The sequence below is a fragment of the Haemorhous mexicanus genome, chromosome 16 (genome assembly GCF_027477595.1).
Source record: "Haemorhous mexicanus isolate bHaeMex1 chromosome 16, bHaeMex1.pri, whole genome shotgun sequence".
Classification (NCBI taxonomy): Eukaryota; Metazoa; Chordata; class Aves; order Passeriformes; family Fringillidae; genus Haemorhous; species Haemorhous mexicanus.
In genome coordinates this window covers 13,412,218-13,439,863 of record NC_082356.1, presented here as the reverse complement: position 1 = coordinate 13,439,863, position 27,646 = coordinate 13,412,218, and the positions used below count along the sequence as shown (strand labels likewise).

The 27,646-nt window shown below is 48.8% G+C and overlaps 2 protein-coding genes across 2 annotated transcripts; both read right to left on the bottom strand.

The window, feature by feature from the left end:
• Positions 1 to 5,162: 5,162 nt before the first annotated feature.
• Positions 5,163 to 15,833, bottom strand: LOC132334970 (TOG array regulator of axonemal microtubules protein 2-like). The gene is made up of 10 exons (XM_059861091.1): positions 15,817 to 15,833; positions 14,877 to 15,029; positions 13,602 to 13,719; positions 12,539 to 12,642; positions 10,577 to 10,781; positions 9,186 to 9,402; positions 8,028 to 8,114; positions 5,989 to 6,220; positions 5,771 to 5,847; positions 5,163 to 5,314 (listed from the first exon to the last, which is right to left on the bottom strand). Exons 1-10 carry the CDS (start codon positions 15,831 to 15,833, stop codon positions 5,163 to 5,165), a joined length of 1,362 nt encoding a protein of 453 aa, XP_059717074.1.
• A 696-nt stretch (positions 15,834 to 16,529) lies between these two features.
• On the bottom strand, positions 16,530 to 22,521 carry LOC132334969 (TOG array regulator of axonemal microtubules protein 2-like). Its single transcript, XM_059861090.1, has 6 exons — positions 22,411 to 22,521; positions 21,312 to 21,462; positions 20,076 to 20,237; positions 19,243 to 19,375; positions 17,499 to 17,604; positions 16,530 to 16,769 (listed from the first exon to the last, which is right to left on the bottom strand). The coding sequence occupies exons 1-6, from the start codon at positions 22,471 to 22,473 to the stop codon at positions 16,530 to 16,532; spliced, it is 855 nt and encodes a 284-aa protein (XP_059717073.1). The 5' UTR covers positions 22,474 to 22,521.
• Positions 22,522 to 27,646: the final 5,125 nt, after the last annotated feature.

Here is a 27,646-nt window from a genome sequence, read left to right as displayed (position 1 = left end):
CTGCCTGTTCTTTCATGAATCTGAGGTTCTAGCATGTGTCTCATTCCTGTTTTCTGCTTTGGTCAGTTTTGTATGTTTTGTTGCATATTTTGCTGCAATAATCTCAAGATGGAAAGGGCAGAGATGGGTACTGCAAAGATGATCATCACAGCAGGCAGCTGGTAAGAGACAGCACGTAGGAAATAAGTTGGATTTTACAAAGACGATTAAAACATGCTTTCAAGTTGGCTTGGAGTGATTCTGAAGGCAGCCTGCTCCCCAATCCTCAGCTTTCTGTCCCAAATGGTTGCTGATCCGTGAGGGGCCGGGCCCGCGGCCTTGGGGCTCTCTCGGCCGAGCTTGGGAAGCCTCAGGGCCCAGCGGCGCCGGGCGCTTCGGTCTGGCTCGGCCAGCTCGGTTTTATGGACCCGAGTGAAATAAACAGGGCAGCAGACATCTCTCCTTTTTTGATGCCTTCATTTAAAAGTGATCAGCTCAAGGCTGGGAGGCTTGACGGATCCACGGGATCCGCAGGTTCGCTGTCGCAGCTCCCTGGAACGACTCAGAGGAGGAGGCAAATGCAGCTCCCTGCAGTGACTCAGAGGAGGAGGCAAATGCAGCCTTGTCCACCGGGGGCAGAGCTGGGGGTCCATCCTCACGAGAGCAGGTGGGGGCATACACCCCCAGAATCCTGAATTTGAGATGGCAGTCTCAGGTCCTGGCTCTAACCAACATCTTCTGAAGTTGTAGTGAGGGGCTATTAAGGTTTTCAGAGTCTCTGCTGGCTTCTCACCTCACCCCTGATGTCTAGAGACCACTTTGATCTCTGAATTCCATATTGGCTCGCTGGTTTAGGGGTTTATTAATTGCGTTAGGTGGGGGGCTTGCCCCATTGCATTTTGGCTCTAAACTTCTCTGCATATCAACTCCTGGTTCCCTCCCCTCTACCGTCTGGGGGGGGATGCCATCCTCCCACCTGGCTGCAAGGAGGGTGATGCTGATACAATAGAGTGAATTCTCAACCATAGATGGCTAACGACCCGATATTTAACAGGTGATTACAACATGCAGCTAACAAAAGCACTCCTCTGCCAGAATGGGTTAAAATTGTAATTCTACAACTTTTGGAAAAAAAATGCGTAACCCTTTTTTTGTTCATAACATATTCTATTACTGACCAGAACCCCTCAGCATGTCAGAGCTTCATGAGCATTTCACCTCCCCTGCACCAGAAATACCCAGAGTTGTACTCACAGAGTCTGCAGGCATTGGGATGTTCCAGCTTTAGGAGATCACTCCAGGAGCTGCAGCTGCGTTGTCCTGCAGCCAGAGGTTCCTGTGCCAAGGGCTGGCAGTGATTGTGCCCCAGGCACTTCTCAGCACCTTCCCAGCCCTGACTGATTGAAGCTCTCTGTGCCTCTGTGCTGTGCCCGGGGTGGCTGCAGGCAGTGCCCCAGCCCTGCTGGGCTGTGCACAGGAGCTGCTCCTGCCCAGAGCTGTCTCTCTGCAGTGCTGCCCTTGCCAGGAGCTGCCTCTGTGCCAGGAGCCCAGCCCAGCTCAGCAGCACAGACACAGTACAAGGACTTTAATGACCCTCTGGGGCTTTGTGCTCAGGCCCTGAACATCAGTCCCTGAGAGGGAGCTGAAGAAACCTCTCCAGAACTCCAAGTCAGAATCACACTCCAAAGTTTCTTTCACTTTTAATGGGTCTCACTGAGGGACACCACTGAGAAAGTGTCCCCAGGCCCCAGGCAGAGCAGAGAACTGGAGGCACTGATGACAGGTGGGGACAAAGAGAAGCCAAATCCTGGTGCCCTGGGCCACAGCAGGGTCTGTGCCACCAAGGGCTGGGAGGAGACACCTTGTCCTGAGGCACTGGGGCCTCCTGGCACAGCCCCAGCCAGGCTGGGCACTGTCAGCCCCTTGTCCTGCCCTCAGCATCCCCCCCTAGCCCACATCCCAGTGGCCTCAAGGATCTGCTGGAAGGAGTCCCTGGGGAGCCTTGCTCAGCAATGGCCCTGGGGGCTCCTGAATGCTCCCAGGGACTGCAGGGTTTTCAAAGGACTTTGGGTTTGGCTTTTGCCTTGGAGTCTCTGAGAGGTGTGAGCAATCATGGCCTCCAATTATCTGCTGTAATTAGTCCCTGGAGAGGCTTTGTACTGACACTCAGTGGGGCTCATTAATGCTTTGAGACACTCAAGGTGTTTAAGGTACTTTGGATTTTCCTTTCCACACTGAGTGTCTGAGAGGTTTTTGTGCCATCCTGGCCTCCAATTCTCTCCTCCAAGGAGCCCATGAGGAGCCTGTGTTGGGGATGGACCTCAGTGGGACCCATTAATGCCTTGAGACACTTTGAGTGTTTCCTCTGACTTGGACTCCTGGAAAGGTTTGTGCAATCTCCTCCCAGGCCCTGAGGTTCAAGGGCTCAGCTCCAAATGCACAGTGAGGCTCATTAGGATCAGGCAAGTCCTGACACACCATGGCTCTGCCTTGATTTCCCTCTGCTCCAGTGCAGTTCATGAGGAGGGTTTCCTTTGACAGTTATGGAGAAAGAGTTCAAAGAGCTTCTAGGAAATATGGATTCCTGTTTTAAAGAGTGTCTTTTATGGCTGTTCTTGTTACACAAGAGGTGATTGTATTAATCAGGGACTGATATTGATGCAGGGACTCTCCTAAGGAGGTCTGGCCTGCTCAGAGGAGCTGTGCCTTGAGGTCTGATCCAGCGTGGACAACCTTGCTCCACATTCCCCAAGCCCATCGTGTCTCTCCTCACTCACCTGGGACCTGCTTTGATGGAGAACTGGCTGCACACAGCCAAAGAGGGATTTTCCTTCCTTTATTTTTGAAGCAATCTAAAACTCCTGAGTTTCCCCACTGCAAACAGACATCCTCCTCAAGTGTGTGCCAAGCCCAAGGCGCCACCAAGAGCACTCCAGACCTGCCCTGGGCCAGCTGTGAGGGTGGATCATCATCCCAACAGGCAGTGTGTCATTGCAAGGGACTGTTGCCATGGACACTGCAGTGACCCCACTGCTGGGTTTGGGTGCCATGGACACCCCCATCAGTTCAGGTTTCCTTGGAAACCAGCCCAAGGAGCCATTTCTGCAGCCAGGTTCCATGGCCACGTGCCTGCAGAGCTGTTGCTGCCCTCGGCTGCCATGGCAACCCTCAGGACAAAGCGGTGCCAGGGCTGTTCCAGGTACAATTGCAGTGACATTCCTTGGTGCCACCAGGTGCCATGGCAACGGCCACGGGGACCCGTTCCTTAGTTTGGTGCCATGGCAACCAATGCCCAGACCAGTTGTGGTGGTTGGTGGCCATGGAAACCTGCCCTGGGCCCCTTGCTCGGGGCTGGTGTCACTGCCCGGAGCCAGAGGGGATCCCTGGCTGGGGGCTTGTGCCATGGCCACCTGCCCTGTGCCGCGCTGGCCGCTCAGGCACCAGGAACCAGCAGCCAACGCCACTGCCAGGGCCAAAGGCCAGGTCAGCCAGACAGAAAGGGGCAGTGCTGGGCACTGTTTCCATGGCAACCGTCCCTGGGGGTGACACCTGGCTCACCTGTGCTGGCAGTTGCCATGGAAAGCCCTGGCAGGGACTGAGGGCACAGACACTGGCACTGAGGCACTGCTGGGCCGGTGCTGAGCACAGGGCTGAGCACGCAGAGATGGTTTTGTTCTTGCTGAGCTGCAGCAGAGCCAAGGCCTGTCCTGACCCTGGTCCAGCCACGCTGGGGAGGGGCTGGGGCTGCGGGGCAGCTGGGCAGGGGACACAGCCAGGACAGGGGACCCCAACTGAGCCCGGGGATACCCCAGACCACAGGACATCATGCTCAGTGTATGAAGGGGGGGAACAAGGAGGAGGGGGGGAATTTTGGAGGGAGGGATTTTGCCTTGCCAGGTAACACTTAGGCAAGAGAGGCCCTGTTTCACCAGTGGGCAGGGTCACTACCAAAGACACAGACACCTGCTTAAGGAATTGTGTCATTTATATCATGCACAGCTGCAAAGAATTACAAAAGGATAAGCTCAGCAAAGCACATCATCGTTAGCAAAGAATTACAAAAGAAGCTCAGCAATCCATCCAGTCATCACTACCAAAGATTGCCTGCAGTGATTAAAGAAAGATCCACCAGCAGTTCCCCTCAGGCTTTACCATCACCCAGATCCACACATCAGCTGGGGAAGCCAAGGACTGCAGAGCCACTCCCAGACACTGGGAATTCCTGCAGGTGCCTCCACCTCTGCAGGCAAGGAGGCTCCAAGCCCGCGGGGAGAGGACACAGCTTTTACACTGTTAAACAAACAAGCTGACATCACTGCTACTGTGGGAACATCTGGTTTCATTCTCCTCATTGCTTTCTCCCAAAGCCTTGCCAGGGCTCAAGGAGGAACCAGGGGAGTTGGCTTTGATCCTTCAGCCCCAAAAAAGGCCAGATGGGGCCTGCTCTGGTTTCTAAATACAGAAAGATAAATCCATGTTTTATCAAGGAACACATACACTGATCATGTTGGTAATAATGCTTCCTTAAGGAGTGGATACAAATCTAACATTTGGTTGGAAGGTTCATCTAGAGGTGAACTTTGCCTCAGGGCCTCTTCAGGCCTTGGTACTTTGATCGGCCTCAGACCTACAATGAACTACAACGCTCATAACAATTCTTTCAATAACACAGTTTGCATTTACATATTAGGCATAAAGACATCTCCTCTTCTGCTTCAATTAGGTGCTATTGCACATTTCAACAGGATTAGTTGCTACTTCTGTGTTGCAGTTCCCTGCAAGGCGACCTGGTTCTGGGGGATCGGCACGGTGACCCAAATACAGGGTCACTCGGTCCACTCACTGCAGACACCAATATGGTGGATAGCAAATGGCGTTTATTCAAAGCCTTCAGGGGTATTTATGGCTTTAGGCAGTTTGTGTCACTTCCTTTAGCCCTGTCCTGGGTGTGGCCAAGTAGCTAAAGTCAACTGAAAGTGAAATCTTCCTGTCTACCCGTAACAGCCCGAGATCTTCCAGCCGCAATTCCTAACTCTCCCACATTTCATCATCAAAATAAAATAGATACAATTAAAAATATGTCATCAAAATTTAAAGATAGAATCAAAACACATTTATTAAAAACTACATGTAAAGATCAGAACATATGTACATCTGTAACTATGAAGTCTAACACATAAATCCTATTCTTCAAACACTCTTCTGACAGGTGGCAGCTGCTTCCTGAGCTTGGAGGAAAGAGAGCTCTTCTGGACGGGAGGCAAAGACTTTGTGGGTAAGGGAACATCGGAAGTATCCAGAGAAAACTTCTCAGTAAGTCTGTAACCAGTCAGATCTGCAAAATGGAGACACAAAGTTTAACACAGGCCACCATGCAAACCTAAAGTAGCTAAAGGTCCAATTTAATGGGACACATTTCCTGCAAACTTCTAAACAGCTGCACAGGGAAAAATGCTCCTGCTGGCAGACACTTGAGGCAGGCCAGGGGAAAGCCCAGAGCCACGTCCACAGAGCTACCACAGGAACAGCCTGGCCTCTGGGCTGCCCTGGGACAGCAGGGAGCCCAGAGCCCTGAGCTCTCCAGGAATGGCTCAGCTGCACATGCACCCTCCTGCTCCTCTCCCTGCCCCACAGCCATGCAGCCCTACAGCTCCACGGGGCACTGGCAGCAGCACAGCTCAGTGCAGGGGCCACATGCAGGGCACAGCTGTTCCCTGGCAATGAGCACAGCCTCTCTGGGCTGCCACAAGACCCTTCCTCCCACCAGAGATTGGCCCAGCTCCCACCTCACCTCTGTGTGAGGCTGAGCCATGATCCGCCCTCACCTTGTCCTCCATCTGGAGTTGCTTCAGGCCCCCCACGCCATGACTAGGACAGGTGATGGAGAGAGCGGGGGCAGATGCACACCCTTCCTTAGTGTTTTGTCATTTTTGGCACAGCTGAAAAGTCACATCCAGAGGTGTCCAACTCAGCAAATGGTCAGCTTTCTGGAGAACATCTCGCCTTCACCAGCCCAAAATCTTGGAGAGGTTTTCCCGCACATGTGGAGGCTTGCTGGCAGCGCATTTCTTCAGCTGGGTGCCCATCACCTTGTAGAGGGCACAGGCAAGCTTGGTGGCCACGGTGCGGACGTTGGCGCTTCGGACAGGCAGCGCCTTGTTCTCCAGGAAGGACCAGAGCACGGGCAGGGCGTCGTGCTGGACCACTTCAGGGCTGCTGGCATAAACCCACTCCACAAGCACTGCCGGGAGAGAGACACAGCTTCTTAGCCACCAACCTCAATGCAAACAAGGATCTACCTCTGCTTTTGCTTCTTGCAAGCCTCTCTGGCCAAGATCAGAGAAATAGCACACAGAGCCCCATGATCCAGAAACGGGCAAAGCAGCTGATCATCCTGGAAACAGAACCACCAACTCCTCAGCACTAATTTCTCCAACCAGAGCCTTGTGCCTGTGGCAGACTTCGTACCTTTACTAAATTATCTCACAATCTCTTTCTGCATGAACAATGAATGAAATGTCCAATTGCAATTTATGTCCATTAACAAGTTGTCAAAACCCACACTGAAGATTTGGAAATGCACCTTAGAGAGGCAAATGAGAGATTTCTAATAAAAGGTTGATTCCATTTTTGTACCTTTGATGTCAAGTGCCAAATGTCTCATCTGGCTCTTCCCTTTGCTCAGTGGCACACAGCAAAGGGCAGTATTAGAACACACCTCAAAACTCCAGCTCACCAGAGATGGCTGCTGCCTGACAGCTGGATTAGAAACATCAGTGCCTAGCAGGTGTCTTTGGCAGAATGCTTTTGGGGCTTCCAGCAAACAGCTCTTTCAAACCTGAGGGTGCCTTAGATAATTACCCAGGCTGCATTGCTGTGGCATTTGAATGCTCCACATTTTAATGCCATTTCCCCTCCCAGTGTTAATGACATTTTTTCTTATAATGTCCACAGAAATAGGGGCATAGAGAGGGGAAAATGCTACACAGGGCACTGAAATGTAACCAAAATATGAGTGTTTTCTCATATTGTCTCTGAAATCTGCTCTCTGCCCATTTTCTGACCTGAACTGTATCAAACACAGACAAAAATTTACTATCAACTGGCTCCTTGCAACAGGCCGATTTGGCTGAGAGATCAAAACCTGAAATGCTCTGGAGACCATTCTTATTTTCTGATCAGGCAAAATGTTATCTAGTAGCCCTTGATTGTTCTGTGATGGAAGAGACTTCATTTTCTCTGTGCTGTCAATCCACCAACAGTCATCAACATTGGAACCGCTCCTGAATGTACCCAAAACCAATTCTGCTAAGCAGGAAAGGGTTATGGTGCCCATTTTAAAACAGGAATTCATTTGAGTTAAAAAATCGTTAAAGACAATTGGTGACTATTGAATGTGAGGAACAGCTGTCTGTTCCTCCTAAATCTCAGAGAGAACATCTGCTTTCTCTAAAGTAGTCCTAATTGATAGGTAATTCCTTTATTTGAAAAAGAGATCAAAAGAACTGCTAAACTAAATTCCCTGTTGCTGGAGATCTACTTTATTCAAATGCTCTTTAAAGGGCCTTTGACATTTCCAATCACTGAACATGCCCTTTTGAGATTCCTAATGAAGACACAAAGTGGATTAAACCTTGCATTCAAAGATGTTGCCTTTCCAAGAGTAAAACAAGAATTCTGTGAGGACAAAACAAACTGATGCCCTGAAACAGCATTTGCCACCATTTTCCTTAAAAGATCACAGATGTCCCTCAGCTGCCCAGGGAGGAGCCAGCTGGGGTATTTTTAGCCCTTCCCTTTCCTGGAGGTGGGTTCTGAGATGCCCCAGTGAGAGCTCAGCCCCCAGGCCAAGCTCTGCCCCCATCTCAGATGCTGCACAGCTCTGCAGCAGCCAGGGGAAACCTGCCAAATACACCTGCCATGGGTATTGGGCAGGAGGGACAAGCTCAGCACTCCTGATTTGGAGGAGCTACTCTGCTGTCTGTTCACAGGCATTCCCTGTAAATACTCCCTGGGAAGAGCTCTTGGCTTAGAAGGGGAGGCCATACCTGTGATACGCTCCGTGACATCCAGCAGAGCTTGGCCACTCAGCTGATTCCATTGGTAGCTGAACTCTTTCAGCAGTGATACTTTATCTACAAGTGAAACACACGTTTCAGCTCACTTGTCTGAGGGCATAGCAGAAAGGACAGTGGGGACAGAAAGGGTAGGGGCAACCCCATTTTATAAAATCAAGTCAATTTCTGCTGATTTTTGAATCCTTTTCTTCTTTCCTCCCAGCCTACTTGGCAGGGTTTTAAATTCCAAAAGAAAAGCTCTCCTTTCACATTTGTAAATTCTAACTTGTCTGCTATACCAGGAGCTATGTTCAAACATTTCACATCAGGGACCTCAGGAGTTCAGTCACATGGAAGCAGTGAAAATGTTTTGCATCCCAGAGCAAAAAGGAAAAAGCTACTTGGGACACAGAAAGGCACTGAGTCAGGTAGTTTGTGAGTTCAAAGAGCAGCTAGGGAGGAGAAAGTGGAAACTCCCCTTGAAGACCTGCCTTTTCAACACTCCATTTTTCAGACATATTTCCCCAGTGCAGAGCTGACATAAATCTGTGTGGCAAAGGAATTTAGAGCAGCCCTTGCCAATGTAGTTATTTGCTATTGCCATCTTGCCCCATGGAAAACAGCACGTGGAACAAGGCATCATTGACAGCTGCATTTATACCTGTTTGTTCTAAAGAAATGAACTTGGTAAATCATCAGTTCCCCTTTGAAAAAACAAGACAAAGGAGAAAGGTGGAAAATAGGCAGCTAATGCCTATTATGTAGAGCCATCCAGGTAGCTGCTCTGCAGAAGCTCTGATGAGCCAGTGTCTCTTAATGCCAACAGCAAAGTTATTCATTTGGGAAGTCAAACGGGGCCCAAGGAAACTCCAAAACCCCTTTGCCTCTGAACTGTTGCAAAGCTGCAGTCTGGGATCTGCTCTTCAGACAAGCAGCACAGAGCCAAGGGTGCCTGGGACTGTTGGGAAATGCTGCTGCACATTCCAGCCTCTTGGGGACTGGTGCATAAGGACTGCACCTGCGCAGCTTCTGGTGGGTGTCAGCTGGAGCATTCACAGACAACAACAGCTCTCAAGGCACTCAAGGATCTCTTGTGCAGGAGAGACAGAGACGCAGTTGAGGAAAGTCCCTGCCAGGGCTCAGCCTTACCCAAATGAGCAATGGATTTGTCCAGTGCTTTCACAGCTGCAGCACGAACCCTGGGATCTTTAGAGTTCAGGTTCCTTGTTATTCCCTCCACCAAACCAATGATCACCGGGTTCAGGGCATCTTTCAGGACGCCTGTGATTTCAGCCAGCACGTCCAGCGCCTTCTGCTTCACCTTCTTGTGGCTGTCAGATATTCTCCGGACAAAATAATCAAAAATCTGTAAAGAGAACAAGCAACGTGAAAGCTGGAATCATATGCCCTTGTTTGAAGAGTGGATGTAGCAGTCACCAATGTCAAAGATGAAAGTCATCCTTTCTGTCAGGTCAGCACTTGCTTGCACAATTTCACTGTTTTCCTGTGGGCCACTCACTGGAATGGTGGTGCAACCTCATGCCGGTTGAAAGATTTTCTTCTGTTTTTAAGAGGTTTGGCTGGGGACAGAATAGTTCCTATGGTATTTCTCTCCATCTATAAATCATTATATCAATTCCATTTGTTAATGCTAAAAACTACCTTTGCTTTGGATGGAAGCAAGTGTTTACAATGCCTGGTTTTCTATACAGTTGCCTCAAGTACTGAGGGCAATTATGATTTTGCCAAAACTATGGCTGGAGGAGATCTAAATTTTCTTTTGTTTGTCTCAGAACCAGTGTCTGGAGAAGTGCAGGGCTCTGATCAACTCTTCCAGGATCCAGACCATTTCTCTAACTAACAGGTGGACTTCTGAAATGTAATGTGCTGTACAGCTCTCATTAGAGCAGGTTCAGTCCCTTGAAAGCCACATTATCAGGCACCTTTTCCTGGAAAAAGGGAAAAAGCATCCACTGGGAGGAGAAGGCAGAGATTAGTCCTTAGCTGTTTTCCTCCTTTTCCAAAGAGAAAAAAAGGCCCCCCCAAGAAGGGTGAGCACCATCTTTACCCATGAGGAATAGGAACAGAAATGAATATGAGTAGCCAGAGTTGTGCCTGTGCCAGAGGAGATGGAGTATATAGAAGTATTCTTTAAAAAAATAATTGGGTTTAAACCAACCCAGCTTGATACTTCTCTTCCCCATGCAAACCCATTTTTGGTCCAGAGAAAAATTGTCATGCTTTCAGGGGCTGGATTCCCTTCACTTCACCCAACTGGGAGTAGGAGAGAACAGCAGTTACACCAGCAGAAAATTCTGCCGTCATCTGATGAACAGCATCAATAGGCACCTGCCAGACAAATACAGCTGGACTGCAATAACTTGTCCTGAAGCCTGGGGCTGAATTACATTTGTCTGGGTAAGAGGGACCAGCCTGTCCCAAACAGCCAGGATGTAGTGCCAAGACACACTGATTTACTTTACTGCTACAGGCTTAGGAAAGGAGCTAAAGGAAAGGAGCAGTGAAGATATCTTACATACTTGGACAATGTTAGTGCAGATGAGCTGGGGGCTGGTTTTGCACAGGTCTAGGAGGAGTGCCACTCCTTCCATCCGTGTCTGAAACCCCTTGGCTTCCAGGAGATGGTAAAGCTTCTGGAGCAGCTCAGTTTCTTCCACAGCTGGAGGTAACGTGACCTGGGCTTTTGCACGGTGTAGGAGGTGTTCATCAGAGGTAGATTTCACCCTGGAAAATGAAACCAAATGAGGACCTGTTGGTGATAATTATCGTAGCATGGCATCCCCATTGTGGAAATAATTAGCATTGACTCCATGATTTCAGAAGGCTGATCAATCACTTTATTATACCATACTACACTACACTATACTATACTATACAGAAACTCATTGCTGTTACAGATAGTCCAATACAGCCAGACCAGATTGGTCACTTGAATCCAAAACACCATCACCAGTGGCCAATTAAGAAATTACCCTTTGGTAAACAAATCTCCATAACACATTCCACATGTTCACAACAATAGGTGCAGCAAGTGAAGATAAGAATTGTTTCTCATTCTTTTCTCTCCTCTTCTCACAGCCCTCCCCAGGACCATGCCTCAGAAAGTTTGCCTGCTGCTCTCTGTGGAGAGAGCTGCAGCCACAGATTATATCTTCAGTTAATTGTGAGCAAAACCTCTTGAGCAGCTTTCCTTATTATGTGATTTCAAGCTGGAAAATCATGAGGCTCTGAAGAACAAGGTGGACCTCATGACAATCATTACGGGAGACAATCTGCAAGTGACATCCTCACCAGTGCTCACTCAGGAAAACCAAGGATGAGATGCATCTGATCAAGCTTCAGATGGCTGCCAAGGAACACAGGTCACATTGCTTTGTGGAGAAAGAGAGACACTACTTCCAAGTTTAAATGCGCCCTCATTTGGCACATGTGTGACTTATAATAAGGAAACTCATCACTCTGGAGAAGTGTCTCTACAACCAGGCATGACAATCTGGAAAAGTAGCTCAGCTGCATCTGAACAGATAAACAGGGCCATATGTGAAGGATTTAGAAAATCAGTAAGAGAGATATAAACAGAAGCCAGACATCCCAGAACTACACTCACATTTCATTTGCTTCCCTAGAGACTAGATCCAGAGCATAACGACCCCAGTGGGAACAATTTTCCTGAATCAACCTGTCTCTTCCATGAGCACAGGAAGATGCTAGCTGTGCTTCTGAGGCATATGGTCACTTTCCAGCCACTGCTGAGCATGACAGAGCTAAATAAATCCCCCCTGTTATCAGAGGAGAACAGGTACAAGTAGCTCTGCCACTGGCATGAAGAGACAGTGAGGATGAAATTCCTGTCTTAAATGCTGACTGTAGCACAAGACGAAATAAACCAAACATGCTGTCCATCAAGAAAATTATATTAATAACAGAAATATCAAGACAAAAAGTCCACATTGAGACACCAGTTGACTGAAGTTGTTCAGGAATTGCCTTGCTACTTAGTACTCAAACTTGATACTGTTAGAGGGTAAGAAAACCATGATTAAGCCAGGCCAAACCACATGGATGAGAACTGCATCTTTGTGGAATGGCATCTTGCTTCTAGACTGAGATTTCTCATCAAAACACCCATCTAAAAAGACTCCACTCAGATGACAAAAACACCCTAGCTGAATTTACTTGTCCCAAGTCAGGCAGCAGAAACTTGGCCCTCTCCTAGCCTCCAGAACACTGCCCTTGCACTGCACTGGTTCGTCTGAGCTGCAACCAATGGGTGTCTCTTTTTGTCTCTCCATTTTTTGGAAACCCCTCCAGAGAAGTTGTGCTCAACACAATGCAGAAGTAGACATTTTTTATCTTAGAGCATTTGTAGGGAAAGGAAACAATCTGTGGCATTGGTCATCGCTGCCAGAAAGATTTTCCTGAGGAAGAGACATGTAAAGCTTGCCATGTGCTTTGTCACATCTGACAAAAGTGCTCAGTACCGTTTGCTAGAAGGCACTGTGGCCTGGGGCTTCTTTGAGCCATCGTTCCTCTCCTTCACCGGCTCCTTGACAGATGGGCGTTCAGCCTTCTGGTTTTCCATCCCCTACAAGGACATAGAGAAACCCCATCTATCTTTAGACCATTGAATAGGAAATTCCCTGTTTAAAACCCAAGTTAGAACCAGGATCACTGCTACCAAGGCTTAGGGAAACATTTCCTAACTGACAGAAGGAAACAGACCAGAGATTCAGTGATGCCAACTCTTTGTTTTCAACAGCCCAAGGCAGGGTATGGGTGCTACCAGACTGAGCAGCAGTCTAAAGTCCCAAATTCATTAGTCCTGACCATAAATGGGAATAATGCAAACTGGTAGGCAGCGAGTGTTTGTGAAGGAAGCAACAGAAAACCTGGACTCTTTGGGGGTTGGCCCATCATGTTGGAAGTCGATTTGGTTCAATGCTTACTCTCCCTGTGCCTGCACAAAGGCACACTCCCTTGTGTAATGTAAATAAAAAGAATAAAATCCCCCCCCAACAAACAAAGGATTTTCCACTGGATGCTGCTGAATTCACCAAGCTTCTTCCAGCTCCACAGGGCTTGACAGCAGGGCAGTATTCCCAAAAGACAGACAGTAATTGTAGTAACTAGGATGCACTTCAACATCTTCTGCAAATTTGGAAATTTTCTTGGCACTACTACTTCCAGTGCCTTGTGCAAAGACTCTGTTATCTTCAGAAGCACTAGTCTCACTTAGTTGCTTTAGTGGGGGCAGAGTAGGGAGAGCATGGTGGGGTCTTACGCTTAAATGTAATTCCATTTTCTCCTCTTTCCCTTTCCTCTTTGTGACCGATATGGAAAATATTCAAAACCCCACTTTTCCCCTAATAATATCAGTTCCTTTGTGGCCTGCAGATGAACAGGCTGAGGATTAACAGCTCATTCCCAGGAGCAAAATGATTCAGCAGAAGAGAAATGAGCTAAAGACACATTGGGTATGTTTGATCTCATATTAGCAGTGGCAATACTTGCACAAAGGAGACATTTCTCCTGCCAAGCACTTACTTTCTTCTTCATTCTTGTCAGGATTTCTTCCAGGTCACGGGTGGAAAGAGATCGTTCCAAAAGCAGTTTAAGTTGTTGATCTGTGAGCAACATCTTCACCATCTCCTGTCCATAATGCCTAAGGAAGGCAGGAAGGAAGGAAACAGAAGAAAAGTGAACAAACAAAGGAAGAGTGTTAACAGAAGAGGCTGATGTCTAAAACTCATCAGCTGCAATCCTTGCATGAGAAGGCATTACCTACTCAGCAAAAAGGGAGATTTACCTCCACCTGACACCACACAGTGCTGTCAGCTGAATACAAGAGGCAAGAGGAGAATGTGGGGTAACAGAAAAATACCATATCACTCTGAAACTGGGGGTGTGCTTCTGAGGCATCAAAGGATCCCAGGAAACAAGCAAAACACATCTGCTTTGTTGTCAGAGCCTGTTAGCAGTGTCCTGCTGCCACTGCACAATAATTTGCCTTTCTTTAACTGGCAGGGAAGCCAGGACAAAACACCTCATGCATCCTCTTGATTATTCTATACTATGTGTATGCACATGGGTAGCTAGTTGCTCTGGTGTTCTTGGCAGCTATTAATGGGAATTTAATCACCAAAGGAAGGGGATTTTCATGGTTTGGGGTGATTTTGCCACTAGGAAACCACAGTTTTCTTCAAGAAGAAATGTGGAGCTCACTGAGCCACAGATAACAGCATTCTAGAAATCTGCAGAACAGGTTTAGAAAGACGGAATACAATGGCTAAAGACCTCTGGAATACTTCTAGGAAAGTCTGAAGTTAATGAGAAATGGATGTTTGGGATCCTTCAGTGATGAACATTAGCCAACACTTTGGCTTTGTGTTGTGCATCTAAGGCCAATCAAAACTGTTGGACTGGCTCATCTGAGCTCTTTTGATCTCAGGAAAGAATCCTTCAAGCCACAGGAAGTTGGCAAGGCTCCTTCTCGCTGGCCAACCTCAGGTAACCCAGTACAGCCATTTGCCCAGGCAACCCAGAGCAGCGCTCACAGCACCAAGGCTGACAGAGCCCAAGAAGCATTTGGACACTGCTCTCAGGCACATGGAGTGACCCTTGGCCTGTCCTGCACAGGAGCTGGACTCGATGACCCTGATGGGTCCCTTCCAACTCAGCATATTCCATGATTTTATGACCCTTATTCACACCATGAGGTCACTTCATATTTCCTTTAGTTTCCACTCTTTTGTGGTTTCACCTTTACAGCCAGACGCAAAACGGTTTTCCTGTTTGAGGAGGTGAAATGAAGATCATTACCTTGTGTCCTTGTGACAGTCCTGAGCAAGCTTCCCTGCCACGTGTGCCAGCCTCTCAGCCCTGGGTGTGCCTGCGAGCTTCGTGACTCCAATTCTCTCCATCAGGGACAGGAGGAGTTCGGCCGCACACTTCCGCACCTGGGCGTGGCAGCTCCTGGGAAGGAGAGAGCAAACCCTGGGGCACAGGGAGAAGGAGCAGCAGCAGCACAGGCCTTGGCCAGAGCCTGCTCCCTTTTCTTGCTGGGGGAAGGAGCTTGGGTTCTCGCTGCACCTTCAGACACCTGCAGAATGTTCTGTCCTCAGATAAACACTGAGTTAGCACTGTACAGAGGGCCTCCCTGCACAGAAGGGGGAGGAATTCAGTCTCCCTGCACTGTCTGATACTCAATTTCTTTTCTCAAAATTTGCTCGGAGAAAGATTAAGTATTAGATCACATATGAATAATTTAGACATTAAGGACAATTGATGCTGAGCCATCAGAGGGCACCCACTACACAGAGCTGCAGCAGGATGAGGCACTTTCCACCCATTCATCCCCAAATCTGCACACCTCTGGGATAAACAAATGAAGGGAAAACACAGTGTGGGCCATGAAGTTGCAGAATATCCAGCAATGCAGCCTGTTTCTTCTTTGGGGCTTGGCAAAGGATACATCTGAATGTTTTACCCTGTTCCAAAGCTGAGGAAAGGGTGGCAGGCAGTTTAGCCAGCTTGTCCTGTTCTAGAGAGTGTCTTTTGGGAACTATCAGGCCCAGGACCAACACTTAGGGCAGCATTTGCATCATGGCAGTCAGCCTGTGAAGGTGCCTTTTAAGTGATTCATCATCTCAAGGCTAACATGAAAAATCAGTTTGAATAGAAAGTAGAGTTCAATGGCCAGGACAGCCATACAAGACTGCTTTTGGCAGGAGCTGCAGCTGCTGTGCAGGCTGTGCCACACCCAGCATTCTCCCCCATGTGCTCTACGCCCCAGCAAGGATCCTCCTCATTTCTCAGGTTAATGGCATCATGAGGATATGTGGTTTTCCCAGGGCCTCTGTGGATAGCACTGTGAAATACCAAACACTGCTCTCAGCTGCAATTGCAAATGTCTCCCTTCCCACAAAAGGACAAGGCTCTATCCTTAGCCTTTGCAAGCACTTTCACTTCCCCACCATTCGCCACGTCTAGGAAAATCTGACAGACTGGGAGAAGTCCAGGAAGCAGCAAGCTGAGTCAGAGGAGCTTTAGTTTGGATATCAGAAAAAGGTTTGTCACCCTGAGGGTGGGCACTGCAACAGGCTCCCCAGGGCAGTGGTCACAGCACGAAGCCTGACAGGGTTGAAGAAGCATTTGGTCAACAATCTCAGGCACTTGGTGTGACCCTTGGGCTGTTCTGTGCAAGGCCAGGAGCTGGACTCAATGACCCTGATGGGCCCCTTCCAACTCCCTATATTCTACAGGTCTGTGATTCTGAGCACTAATGGGCTGCAGGAGGGCAGAAATAGGCGACAAGAGGAAAGAAATGAGGTTGATCAGAGAATCAAGTCCCTGAGTTCACAGAAGATGCAGGATACAGGACCCTTCCCTCCCACCATTCCCATTCTCTGTCTCATCCCTTCTCCCTCCCACACACTAGAAGGTGAAGAATATCACTTAAAGAAGAAGAAGAACCTACTTGACTCCCATGTCCATGAGGGCAGTCATTGCTCGTGCAGGAGTCACATTCTCCACCATGATCCCCAGGGTCTGACTGGCTGCTTTCTGAACAAAGTCTGGGGAGTTGGACACCATCTGGAGAAGGACCCGAGCAACCTCATCCACCTCAGAGTCCATGTCCTTCTTCAAGGTCACAAAGAGCTCTCCCAGAGTGACAATTGCAGAGTAGGACACCTTGGAACGGAGGTTGGTCACCTGGGGAAGTCGTGAGGGGAAACATAAGAATCACCTTGAAAAGAAAACCAGTTGCCTTCAACAGAAGTCCCAGGAAATGACAACATGTCCCACTGTTTCCAGAGGATCATACAAGTACATGAGGAGCAGGAGAGCACAAGCATAGAAAGGCACTTACTCTGGCACCAATTTCTGGCCTCAGACCTGCTTACTGCAGGACTAAAAAAAAAAAAAATTTTCTAAAGTGTTCTACTTACTCCTTCTAAAATGTCCAGAGCTTTGATTTTAGGCCCTTTCACTAGAAAACTAAAGCAAGGGCTGCTTTCAAATCATAAATATAAAAGAGTCAGGGTCTCCTGTTCAAAAAAGCAATACCAGCAGTTAAAGCACTCAGCCAGGAAACAGACAACACAGGTTGTCTAAGGTCTACAGACTAATTTGCAGTGTTGAGTTACAGCTTGGGCAGAGATTGGGACTCTGGCAAATAATGTCATTAGTGTCTCAGATTCTGCACTTGTACTTTACTTTATAAAGGCACCACACTCACAGACGAGTGCCAGATACCCAACCTACCAGTAAATACAGCTACATGTACCCACAGATCCCACAGGTAGCTGACAGATATTAGAAATATCAGGTCTAAAACAGAAATGAAGGCAGTCCCTGAGCACACATGGAGATGAACAAGCACATACCTACTCTACACACCGTGTATGAAGTATGGGGGACAATTCAGAACAGTGTTCTCACCTCGCTGGTAACTGCCAAGCAAACCTCATGAAGTCTACAAAGCAGGACCTCTGAATGGGACCCAGCCAGGTGTTTGATGCTGAAGAGTCCCTTCTCCTTCAGCTCCCTGAAAGGCAGAAGATTGATATTTCTCTCCACCGAGGCAGCACCCTCTGAAATGACCAGGCTGGCAGCTCAGTCGAGCAATGGGAGGTGCTTTTCAAGGAGTACTTAATGAAACCAAGGAAGGCGTTGCCCCAGGATGCTGTGGCTGTCAAAAGCATTCACAAATGCAAGAGGCAAAGAGAAGGGTTTCGGAGTGGCCATTTAGGAAGACAGCCTTTCTGAAATCTGTGGCACAGGAGGCCCCTCTGTCACTGCTTCCTAGAAGCTGTGAGGCCAGGCCATGCTGCTGTTTCTTGTCACCTCCCTGTACCCGTCCCTGAGACACAGTGCCACTGGGCTGTTACTGGGACATTTTCCTTCTCTGTCAGCCCCAGCAGGCAGTTCAGCAGGGAGAGTCTGCACTGGCACTCTGGAGCTGAGTTTCCACTCTATGATCGAGGCCTCTCTGTCAGCCACTCCACTCCACCTCACACATTCCCCAAAAAAGCAGCAGGATGTCCCAGGAGATTGCATCCCTGGCAAGAACTGTTGAAACTCTGGCTTTTCCCAAAACCCCCTACCTAAAACAACCCCCACAACAGCAACATGTTATTTAAAAGGTGCAAACAACTCTGTCTCTGAGCTCTTGCTTGGAGCAGGCCCTCAGCTACAGGAAGGTGTGTGAGGCATCAGGGCTGCAGCACAGGGCTGGTGACCGATCCCAGGGGCACCCCTGAGTGTCATCCAGACCCCCCACACCTGCAGAAGCTCTCTGCACCTCACAGGGCACCAAAGAGAAATGGGGAAGAGAAAGCAGAAGAGAAAGGGCAAAGCAAAGGAGATGCATCGTGGCCGATTTTTCATGCTTATCCCTGTGAGAATGAAGCATCCACCAGTGAGTGGATGCTAACCCAGACATCAAAAAGAAAACCAATGTCACCTAACATTTGTAGGGTTATCTGCTCGTGGCCTCCTTCTGCCTGTGTAGAATTTTGGGACACATGGTGAATGTTGACAAAACATCTCAGGCCCATATGAAGCAGTGAGAAGGAAAAAGTTGAATTCCAAAAGTGCAAGATTTTTAGAGGATTTTCTTTCTTTTTCCTTCTCTTCTGCCATGAGCCCTTCAGGAGTAATGACAGGCTGAGGGACTTGAAAGCACAACTCAGTCCATTTCTCAAAAACAGGAGCTCCCTGGAGCTGCCTCTGGGACTCCCATGCAGGAGGTCACAGGGAGACCCTGTCACCTGCCATTGCTGTCAGCAGTGGGAGCAGAGAGGAATCTTACTCAGTCCCAACTGGGCCAGGGCCCAAGGCACCCAAATCTCTACACTCAAAACTGCTGCCATCCTGCTTCTGCCTTCACCCAGCAAATCATCTCCTTCCAGACCTTTGTCTCTTCCCTCAACATTTCCTGTGCAGCTCCATGGAGCAGCAGGCAAAGCCAGGAAACAGCACGGACCTGCTGCAGCTGGAGCACTGCTGCAGAGCAAGGCCAAGAAAAGGCTGCTCTCCAGTCTCCATCCTCTCCCTGCTCTGCAGTGGTTTCTCCAGTGCCCTTTGGCCCTCTGGGCTCTCAGGGCTCAGAGGCACAAGCAAGACACGCCTCTGACCTACCTTAATGCAAAGAGGGACACAGAGTGAACAGGGCCTTTCTTACCAGTCATCGCTGCCCAGCAAGGAGAGTGCCTCCTGCAAGGACTGCTGTGGGTCTGAGGAGGCTCTGTCCTTCTGCCCGTGCCCACGGAGCGGCTCCTCTCGGCGCTTGGCAGCAGTGGCCATCAGCGAGGTCACTGTAAGGAGAGGGTCAGCCATGGGCACTGCAGCCCCGGGCAAGGCACCCGCCATGGCGCGGCCTGCAGCCCCATCTCCCAGCCAGGGCTCCGTCTGGGACAAACTGGCACTGGCTCAGAGGCTTCCCTGCTGTCTGGCTCCTGGGGCTCCTTGCTTGCTCCCAGCCTGCCCCAGCTGGGCCCAGCTCCAGGCTAAACCTGACAATTGCGAGGAGCCATCGGGCACTTCTGGGAGCAGCAGCACGACTGCACCAAGCCACTGACTGCCCTGCAGAGACAACTCTTGCTGGATAGCAGAAGAGCTGGCTGCAGAACTGGACAGCAGCACAGGCAGAGGGCCCAGATGGTGAGTGAACAACTGATCGTGGTGGTTCCTGTAGGTGCACAGTGAGCACACCCTGGCAGACTGCCCTGCAGCTCATCCCTGCAGTCCCAGCTGCCTCCTGGCACCAGTGCTGTAGTTTGGACTCTCAGGATGGGCAAAAGCCAGAGCTTAGGCCTTTCCCACTACTTTATTCAGTTCAACTTTCCAATGGATCTCTAAGAACCAACTGCTCCAGTACTACCAAGCTGGAGTAACTCAAAAGTAGATGTGCTGTTCATTCTCAGGACAGACTACAGAGCCAAGATCCCACTGTGCTGGCTGAGGCAGGAGGCAGTTTGTGCTCGTTGTGCAAGGAAAAACCCAGAGCAGGCTTACCTGAGGAGCTGCATGGGAAGCTGCCATCCCCATGCATGATGGGTGTACTGGGCAGTAAGGGCACCTTGTCCTGCTTCCTCACAACCTTCTTCTTCAAGGCATTACCAGGGTGTTTTCTCTGCACTCTAGAAGCTGTGCCATCGACAGGTGGTAGGCTAAAGTCTGCAGGGACCAAAGCGGAGCTTGTAAGTGGAGAGTGCTGGACAGGGTGATGATGGAAAGGGCTAGAAAACTTGCCAGAGCCGGGTAACATCTCTTTGTTATCCCAAAGAACTTCAAGTACAATAATGGCACACTAACATGAGACAGTGATCACAGAATCACAGAATCCTAGAAGAGTTTGGGTTGGAAGGCACCTTTAAGCACCATCTAGTCCAACCCCTGTGAGCAGGGACATCTTCATCCTGATCAGATTCCTCAGAGCCCCATGTAAACTGGCCTTGAACACCTTTGAGGATAAACCAACAACAGTTTCTCTGGGCAAATCCTACCAACTTTTCATCCCCTTCATTATAAAAAAAACCCCCATGTATATCTAATCTAAATTTACCCTATTCTAGATTCAAACCAAACTGCAGTGATGCTTCTCTGAAGAAACAAGGAAAGCCAGTATTGCTTTGCTTCTGTTTTCCTGTTCCGGAGACTGGCAGGGGCATTTCCCAAAGGAAAGTGCAGATAACCTTGTGTGATGCCCTTGGGCTGAGGGCTCCCTCCTAAGGGCCCTGCTGCCTCCCTCAGGCAGCGCTCACAGCCCTGCAGGCAGAGCCCCTCAGCCAGGATTCAGCTGGGAACGCTGCTTGCTCCTGGGGCTACAACAGAAGCCCTGGCTGGGGCTTCAGCACAGCTCTACAGTGCCAGCTCCTCAGCAGGGAGTGGCAGGAGAAGGAGCTGAATTTTGTTTTTTCCAGGTTGCACCCTGGTTGAAAAGCATTCTTTTGGACTCCCCTTCCCTGGAGGCTGCTCTCCAGGAGAGAGTCTGTGTACTTTGCAAGACAGAATTTTCTACTCTGAAAAACTTTAGAGCTGAAGGGGGGAAGCTGATATTCTGTTGCTGACTCAGGGAGGCCATGGGCAAGACACTTCATGCCTCTGTATTTTTCTTTGGGAAACAGAATTAAATCCCAAGCAAGCTTCCACTCAGATGCAAGTGGAACAGCTCCCCAGTCTGATTGCAACACTGTGCAAAAAGCAAGCAAGTGGCCAAACAGGACCACCACAAGTGTAGCCACCACTTACTTGCTTCAGCTGCATCCCCAGGCTCGACTGCCTCAGGAATAAGCTGCAAGGATGTTTTCCTTTCTCTCCTTTTCTTCATCTCTCTCTCCAAAAACTCTGCATCCTTCTGCCCTAAGTTCTTTTGAGCCAACATACACAATGCAGCATGGATCTAGGTGCAATGGAAACACATCACAGACTGTAAGCAGAGACACACAAACCAGACACAACATCTCATCAGGAGCAGAGTCCACAGAGTGCCATCAGAGGCTTCAAAGCAGCTCCATCCACATTCCAATAGTTTCAGAGGAATGTCTCCCATCCTCACCTTGGCAATTACACACAGGGAGGTGGAACACTTCAGTGCCACAACCTTCCACTGCTGCAACTGCAAGCTATGTCAGGAAGCCCTGCTTGAAGCATGAAAGTCATAGGAGTGCTCCAAGACAGAGGAAGAGCTGACATGCCAGTGAGCAGGCAGTTCAGTTCCTACAGGCCATGGCAGGAGTATAAAAACCATGTGCAATACCCAGCAAGGAGGGCTAATGAGCAGTTGCCTAACACTCATGGCACGAAATTGCAGCTGTTTCTCACTTCCTGGATTCTGATGGACTCTGAAGGACTTGGTCTCTGAGACCAGGAGACCAAAAGGAGAAGACTTGTGAAAACAAGTTGCAGAAACAGTGATGTTAATGAGCAGAAAACTTGAGAATGAGAGGGCTGTGAAATACAGCCACAAAGGTCACCAGGAAAAGTCCAACTCTCCCATTTTCTTTTGCAGCCTTGCTTACACCCAACATTAGAATCTTTGCTTCTCTGCCTCTGAGGGTGCACTTCGCCCACGTGCACTGATGTGTAGCTTGCTCTGTCATTCAGAACTTCTCTAAAACAGCCTTTGCACATAAAGAATGCTTCTGGAATGACCTTAGCACCATCTCCAAACCACAGACCTTGCCACCACTGGAAATAGCCAAGCAATTGCTCTGTAGCTGTCCAATATATTCCCAAGGGAATCCCCATCCCCCAAGAGTGGAAGATGATGATTTTCAGTGACATTTTTGGCCAAGCACTAAATAGCCACTGGAAAGGAAGTCTGCTCATCCCTATCCTTATCCCTTACCTTTCCAAAGCCATCCCTCAGGTCTTTGTCCCTTGTAAGACCAGGACTGGTGGGATGATCCATCTCCTTGGCCTGGCGCAGTGGGAGGCCTGGGAATGGAAGCAAAGGTTTGTGTAAATCTCTGGCAGACTTCAAGCCCCCAAAAACACAATGCTGACAAGGCAAGACAGATTTCAGATTGCAGAGCTCTCCTAAGACACAGAGATTGTGATTGAGAGCAGCAAGGTACAATGCCTAGACCCTCTCCCAAGGGATGGGCTACTGGCAGCAGACAGGACATGACTCTGTTGGCCAGCAGACTGAAACCTGCTGCATGATGAAGGCCTCAGCCCCTGCATGCTGGAGAGCCTCTGTGTCTGATAGAGAAGGGCAGAGATGGAGATTGCACTCGACAGAGATTCTTATCTGCCCTTATTCATGCTGATTGTAGTAAACATCTTCTTTTGGTTCCTAGAAGTCCCAGGTTCTAATACCTGTATGCATTGAGATCAACATTTTCTTCTCTTTGTTGGAATATTTTAGAGGACATTCAAAGAAAAGCTTAGCATTGCAGGACTGCAAGAGTGTTACCAAATGTGAAGTGTGTTCTTGACATTAGATATTTCATTTTCCCCAAGGATTTTCATTCCAAACTTTATGAGATTGGGCCACATTTGGGGCAGCCTGACTAAAGGCTGATTTTCTAGTTGCAATTTTATAGAATGGCTTCACAGAGGATAAATTAAGTGGCAATGCAGTAGAAAAAAAGCAATGTCTTCAATCAGGATTTTTTTGCCCCTGCAGAATGGTCAGCATAATAATAAAAAAGGAAACTTAGATAGTGGCTCTGTGAAAAGACGGCCTTGGAAGGTAAAAGCATTTGGGATGTTGGCAGGGAAACTACAGATCCCAAGGTAACCTCCTTGGGACCATTGCTGTCAGTCAGGCCTGCAAAATGGACACACAAAATGTAACAGTGACGGTGATGCAATCTAAAGCATCTGAAGCTCCATATTTCTTGGGACACATTTCCTGGAAATGTCTAAATACCTGCACAGGGAAACATTCTCCTGCTGCCAGCCCCTTGAAGCAGGCCAGGAGAAAACCCTGACCTGCTTCCAAAGAGCTACCACAGGAACAGCCTGGCCTCTGGGCTGCTCTGGGACAGCAGGGAGTCCAGAGCCCTGAGCTCTCCAGGAATGGCTCAGCTGCACATGCACCCTCCTGCCCCTCTCCCTGCCCCACAGCCATGCAGCCCTACAGCTCCACAGGGCACTGGCAGCAGCACAGCTCAGTGCAGGGGGCACATGCAGGGCACAGCTGTTCCCTGGCAATGAGCACAGCCTCTCTGGGCTGGCACAAGACCCTTCCTCCCACCAGAGATTGGCCCAGCTCCCACCTCACCTCTGTGTGAGGCTGATCCATGCTCCTGAGGCTCCTGGGCCAAGGCCCCCTGAGCTGGCCAGGAGCCCAGACCTCCATTCCCAAGGCCGGAGTCTGGCACATGAGTCTCCAAACCAAACAGGTCAGCCAGTTTCCTTGGGAACAGAGGCATCCCAGGTCCTATCTTGCACCAAGAGCTCTTTCCCTTCTTCCTCTGGGTTTTTGCTGTAGGCTCAGAAGAAGCTGACATTCAGGCACAAGAGAAGAAGTGAGTTAATGGAACTCACGCCTTTACTATCAACCCATCTAATGGGTGAGGAATTCAAAGTGTATTTTAGTTACTGAAAAGATTGCTTGGTTTTTTATTTTTCATGAAATGAGCATTCGTTTAATTTCTCTGAATAATATGGAGCTGGCAAGCCAAGAGAGAAGGGTTCTTCTACTTCTTGTGGTGCCCGTTGCCTTCCCACTACTACAGGATCCCTTTCCTTCCAAACAGTTGGGAATTCACAGTACTCTCTAGAATCTGACACTGTCAAGGAAATAATTGTTTTCAAAAGTAGTTTTCAAGGCCTTTGTTCCTGTAGTTCCCACTCAAATCTAGGTCGGGTTTTGCATTTTTGGGATTTTTATATTACTCTTTACAACAAAAGAAGTGCTGGGACACAAACAATGGCACCACGTTTTAGATGCAAAAGAAGCTTTGCTTTCTCCACTAGATGTGCCCAGTATACTGCGAGCCTGTATTTGTAGGGAACAAAGTGCTCATCCCAAAGTTCCACTTTTGCTCTACTTACCTCTTCCAGGGGTTTATTCCCTGCTTTCTTTTCAGCAGAGACACCCAAACCCGAAAAAATACAACCTCTCTCAAAACATTTCTGATCTTTGCTAATACTGACAATTCAAAATATCCCTAATGGAAAGAGCAGAGGGTAAGTAATTTTGAAATACTCTCCAACATGGTAGCTAGAATTAAAAGAACTAGCTCTTTACATGGCTGCACAGAGAAAAAAATCATATGGTGGCCAAGCAGGATGAGTGTCTTAAACCTGGATTCCTTCACCCTGTAGAATGCTGGAGTCAGTAACAAAGGTGAGACAGGGAAGGTTTAATGAGATAGGTAATTTCTAGTCCAGAACTGATCCAGCAAAAATGTCACCACACTTACTGAGCAGTACTACTTCCTAGCTGCATGAAGCCTTCCAGATGCATATCAGCAAGTAAGGAGTCATTCCAAAGGGGCCATATCCAGGATTTGGCAGAACTAACCCTGATCCCCAAAGGGACTAGGGGATCTGATCCCTTGTTCTGTATCAGCAGAATTATTTCTTCAAGTCTCATCTCTCCTATCATTACACACCCAGAGATGCCAGAGGACAACATCAGTGGCATTGAGGCTTTCAACTGGAAAGCATTGGCTGACCCAGATGCACCAGACACAGCGCTTTGTCTGGCACAATTCCACTTGTCAGGGATCAGGCAAGGCAGGGACAGGGACAAGGCAGAAGGCATCTCCTCCCCATGCCTCAGCCTGCAACACGGACACAGGCAGAGAGAGCCAGGGAAGAGATTTGTCATGGTGAACCTGCCATGGGTGGCTTTGGGCTTGGGCTGTCACAGGATGACAAACTCGCACCCTGCCTAGGCTGCATCCATTTGGAAGTCTCCTTCTCCTTCACTGGAAAATTCAAAAGTACTTTCTATCATAGGAGGTTTCCATATTTCTGCCTGTGCAAAACCAGGCATGGTCCATGAATTTCCTTCAGATCTCAAAGGGTTCAGCTCACAAACAGCCCAAAGGAAAGGTTTTCTCCTTCAAAAGCAGGAGGAAGGAGTGGGAACATCTCTCATTTATTGCTAAATGCCTGCTTTTTCTATTCTCATTTTGTCACTTAAAAAGCTGCAGGGAGATAAAAAGAATGAGCAGGATGGAGAGAAAGGTATCCTCTTCCAGCTCTGCATTTTAAGGGCCCCAGGTACCACTCAACACTTCACACTGGAGGAATTTTCAGTGCACCACCGGAGAACACTCCCAGTGACTGGGCTCTGGGAAAGTCCACAGAGCCAATCAAGAAATAGAAATGAATTTAAAGAAATCCTAAAAATAATGGGTTTTAACCAAGCTTTCCAAATGTCACCTCTGAGTCAAGAACGCAATGGTCATTCTAGGACAGACGTGCCCTCTGCCTACCTGCATCTTCATAATTCTCTTTGCTTCTGCTGCTGGATGTTGGCCTTGAGAAAATGGAGGACAAAAGAACATGTGAGGAGGTAGAAAGAGAAGGGAGGGAATGGGTGTACCATGAAAGGAGGCAAAACTTTTAAACATGGTTACTCTGATGAAGGAGGAAATGCAACACACAGACCCAACAGGAGGCAAAGCTGATTGATTGTCCCTAAGCTTTCAGTTGCTGGAGTCACACAGAGCTGGCCAAACTCTGGCTTAAACACAGCAGTCATTCTTCAACTTGCATCAGAACTCCCCAGTTCTGCTGCCTCTCCTTTTGGAGCCAAGTGGCTCCTACAGCCTCTCTGTAGCAGCAAGAGCTGCTGAGCTGAGGAATGAGTCTGTATGGAGGGCAGCTACTTTTGTACTGCTGACAAACCTTGACTTTGCCTGCTTGTGCCTTACACTGGTGACAGCCTCATGCTACATGTGGTCAGAGCACTGCTGTCTCCTTAGAATATTACACCTCCTTGTTTTTACAAGAAGACAGATTTAATAAAAAGCCCTTGGGTATGACATAGTCCTGCATCATTAGATGGGTAAAATGGTGAATACACAGGGGTTTTCCTAAATACAGTGGACAGCTGACTGTGCAAAATAACCACACGAGATTGGAGGAGTGAGGTGAACAGTACACTGGAGTAACAGACACTTTGGCTTACCTCATCTCCCAGGACTCCTGGAAATCCACCTGGGGAGAGCTTGTCAGGGACCCTGCAGCACTGCCCACAGGGGAACTGCCTGTGTTGCGTATTGGGGGGATCAAAGGCAGTCCCAATGACCCCTTCTTCTTATCCCCACCAGTAGAATGCAGTAAGGAAGCCTGGAAAGAGTAAAACACAGTAATCAGATCAAGCATGCAGCCTTGCCTCCAATCACGCCTAAAGACATTTAGATATGCCCTCAAATGGGACTTGGCAGGAAAAGCCAAACTGATGGTGCAGCTTGGCCCAGGATGGTGAATGAAAGTGTGGGAGGTGAGGGAGAGACCTTGTCCCACATTTGACACCTCTCCCCTCATGCTCACTTTTCTCTAAGTGTGGCTGCATTCCCTGCTTGCATCCACCTGTTGGACATCAAGATGCTCTGGTGTGCCACTGCCTCCACTGGGTTTTGGATGGCATGGGAATGGCTTTAGATCACTGTTCTCTCCCTGCCCATAAGGTACCTAACAGCCAGTGCTGATCTCCAGCCATGTCCCCACACAGCCATTCTGCAGGATGACAAAACCTGCTTTTCTCAGGCCCCTCATTTCTTCTGCTGCTGCCCTTCCCTCCTACACTTCCCCAGCAGCCTTTGAGCCCAGAGGCTGCTGAGCTCTCAGGATGCTGGCTGCTCTCCAGCTCCCACACTTCCATCATCTCAGGCTCCCTGGCATTTAGGAAGTTCAGCAGAGCTCCCTGCCCTGCTGCTCTCTGCAAGCTCTCTGCCTGCCCAAGTTCCTCCAGGACCCCCATGCCATGGCCAGGAATGGGGCTGGAGGCAGCAGGGGCAGATGCATGCCCTTTCTTCATATCCCATCATTTCTGGCCCAGCTAAAGAGCTAAATCAGGATCTGTGCAAACTTCAGTGAGAGGGTCAGTTCTTGTCTGGGAAAAGGTCTCAGAGCTCTGCCAACAGCACATAAACTGAACATTTTTCACACTG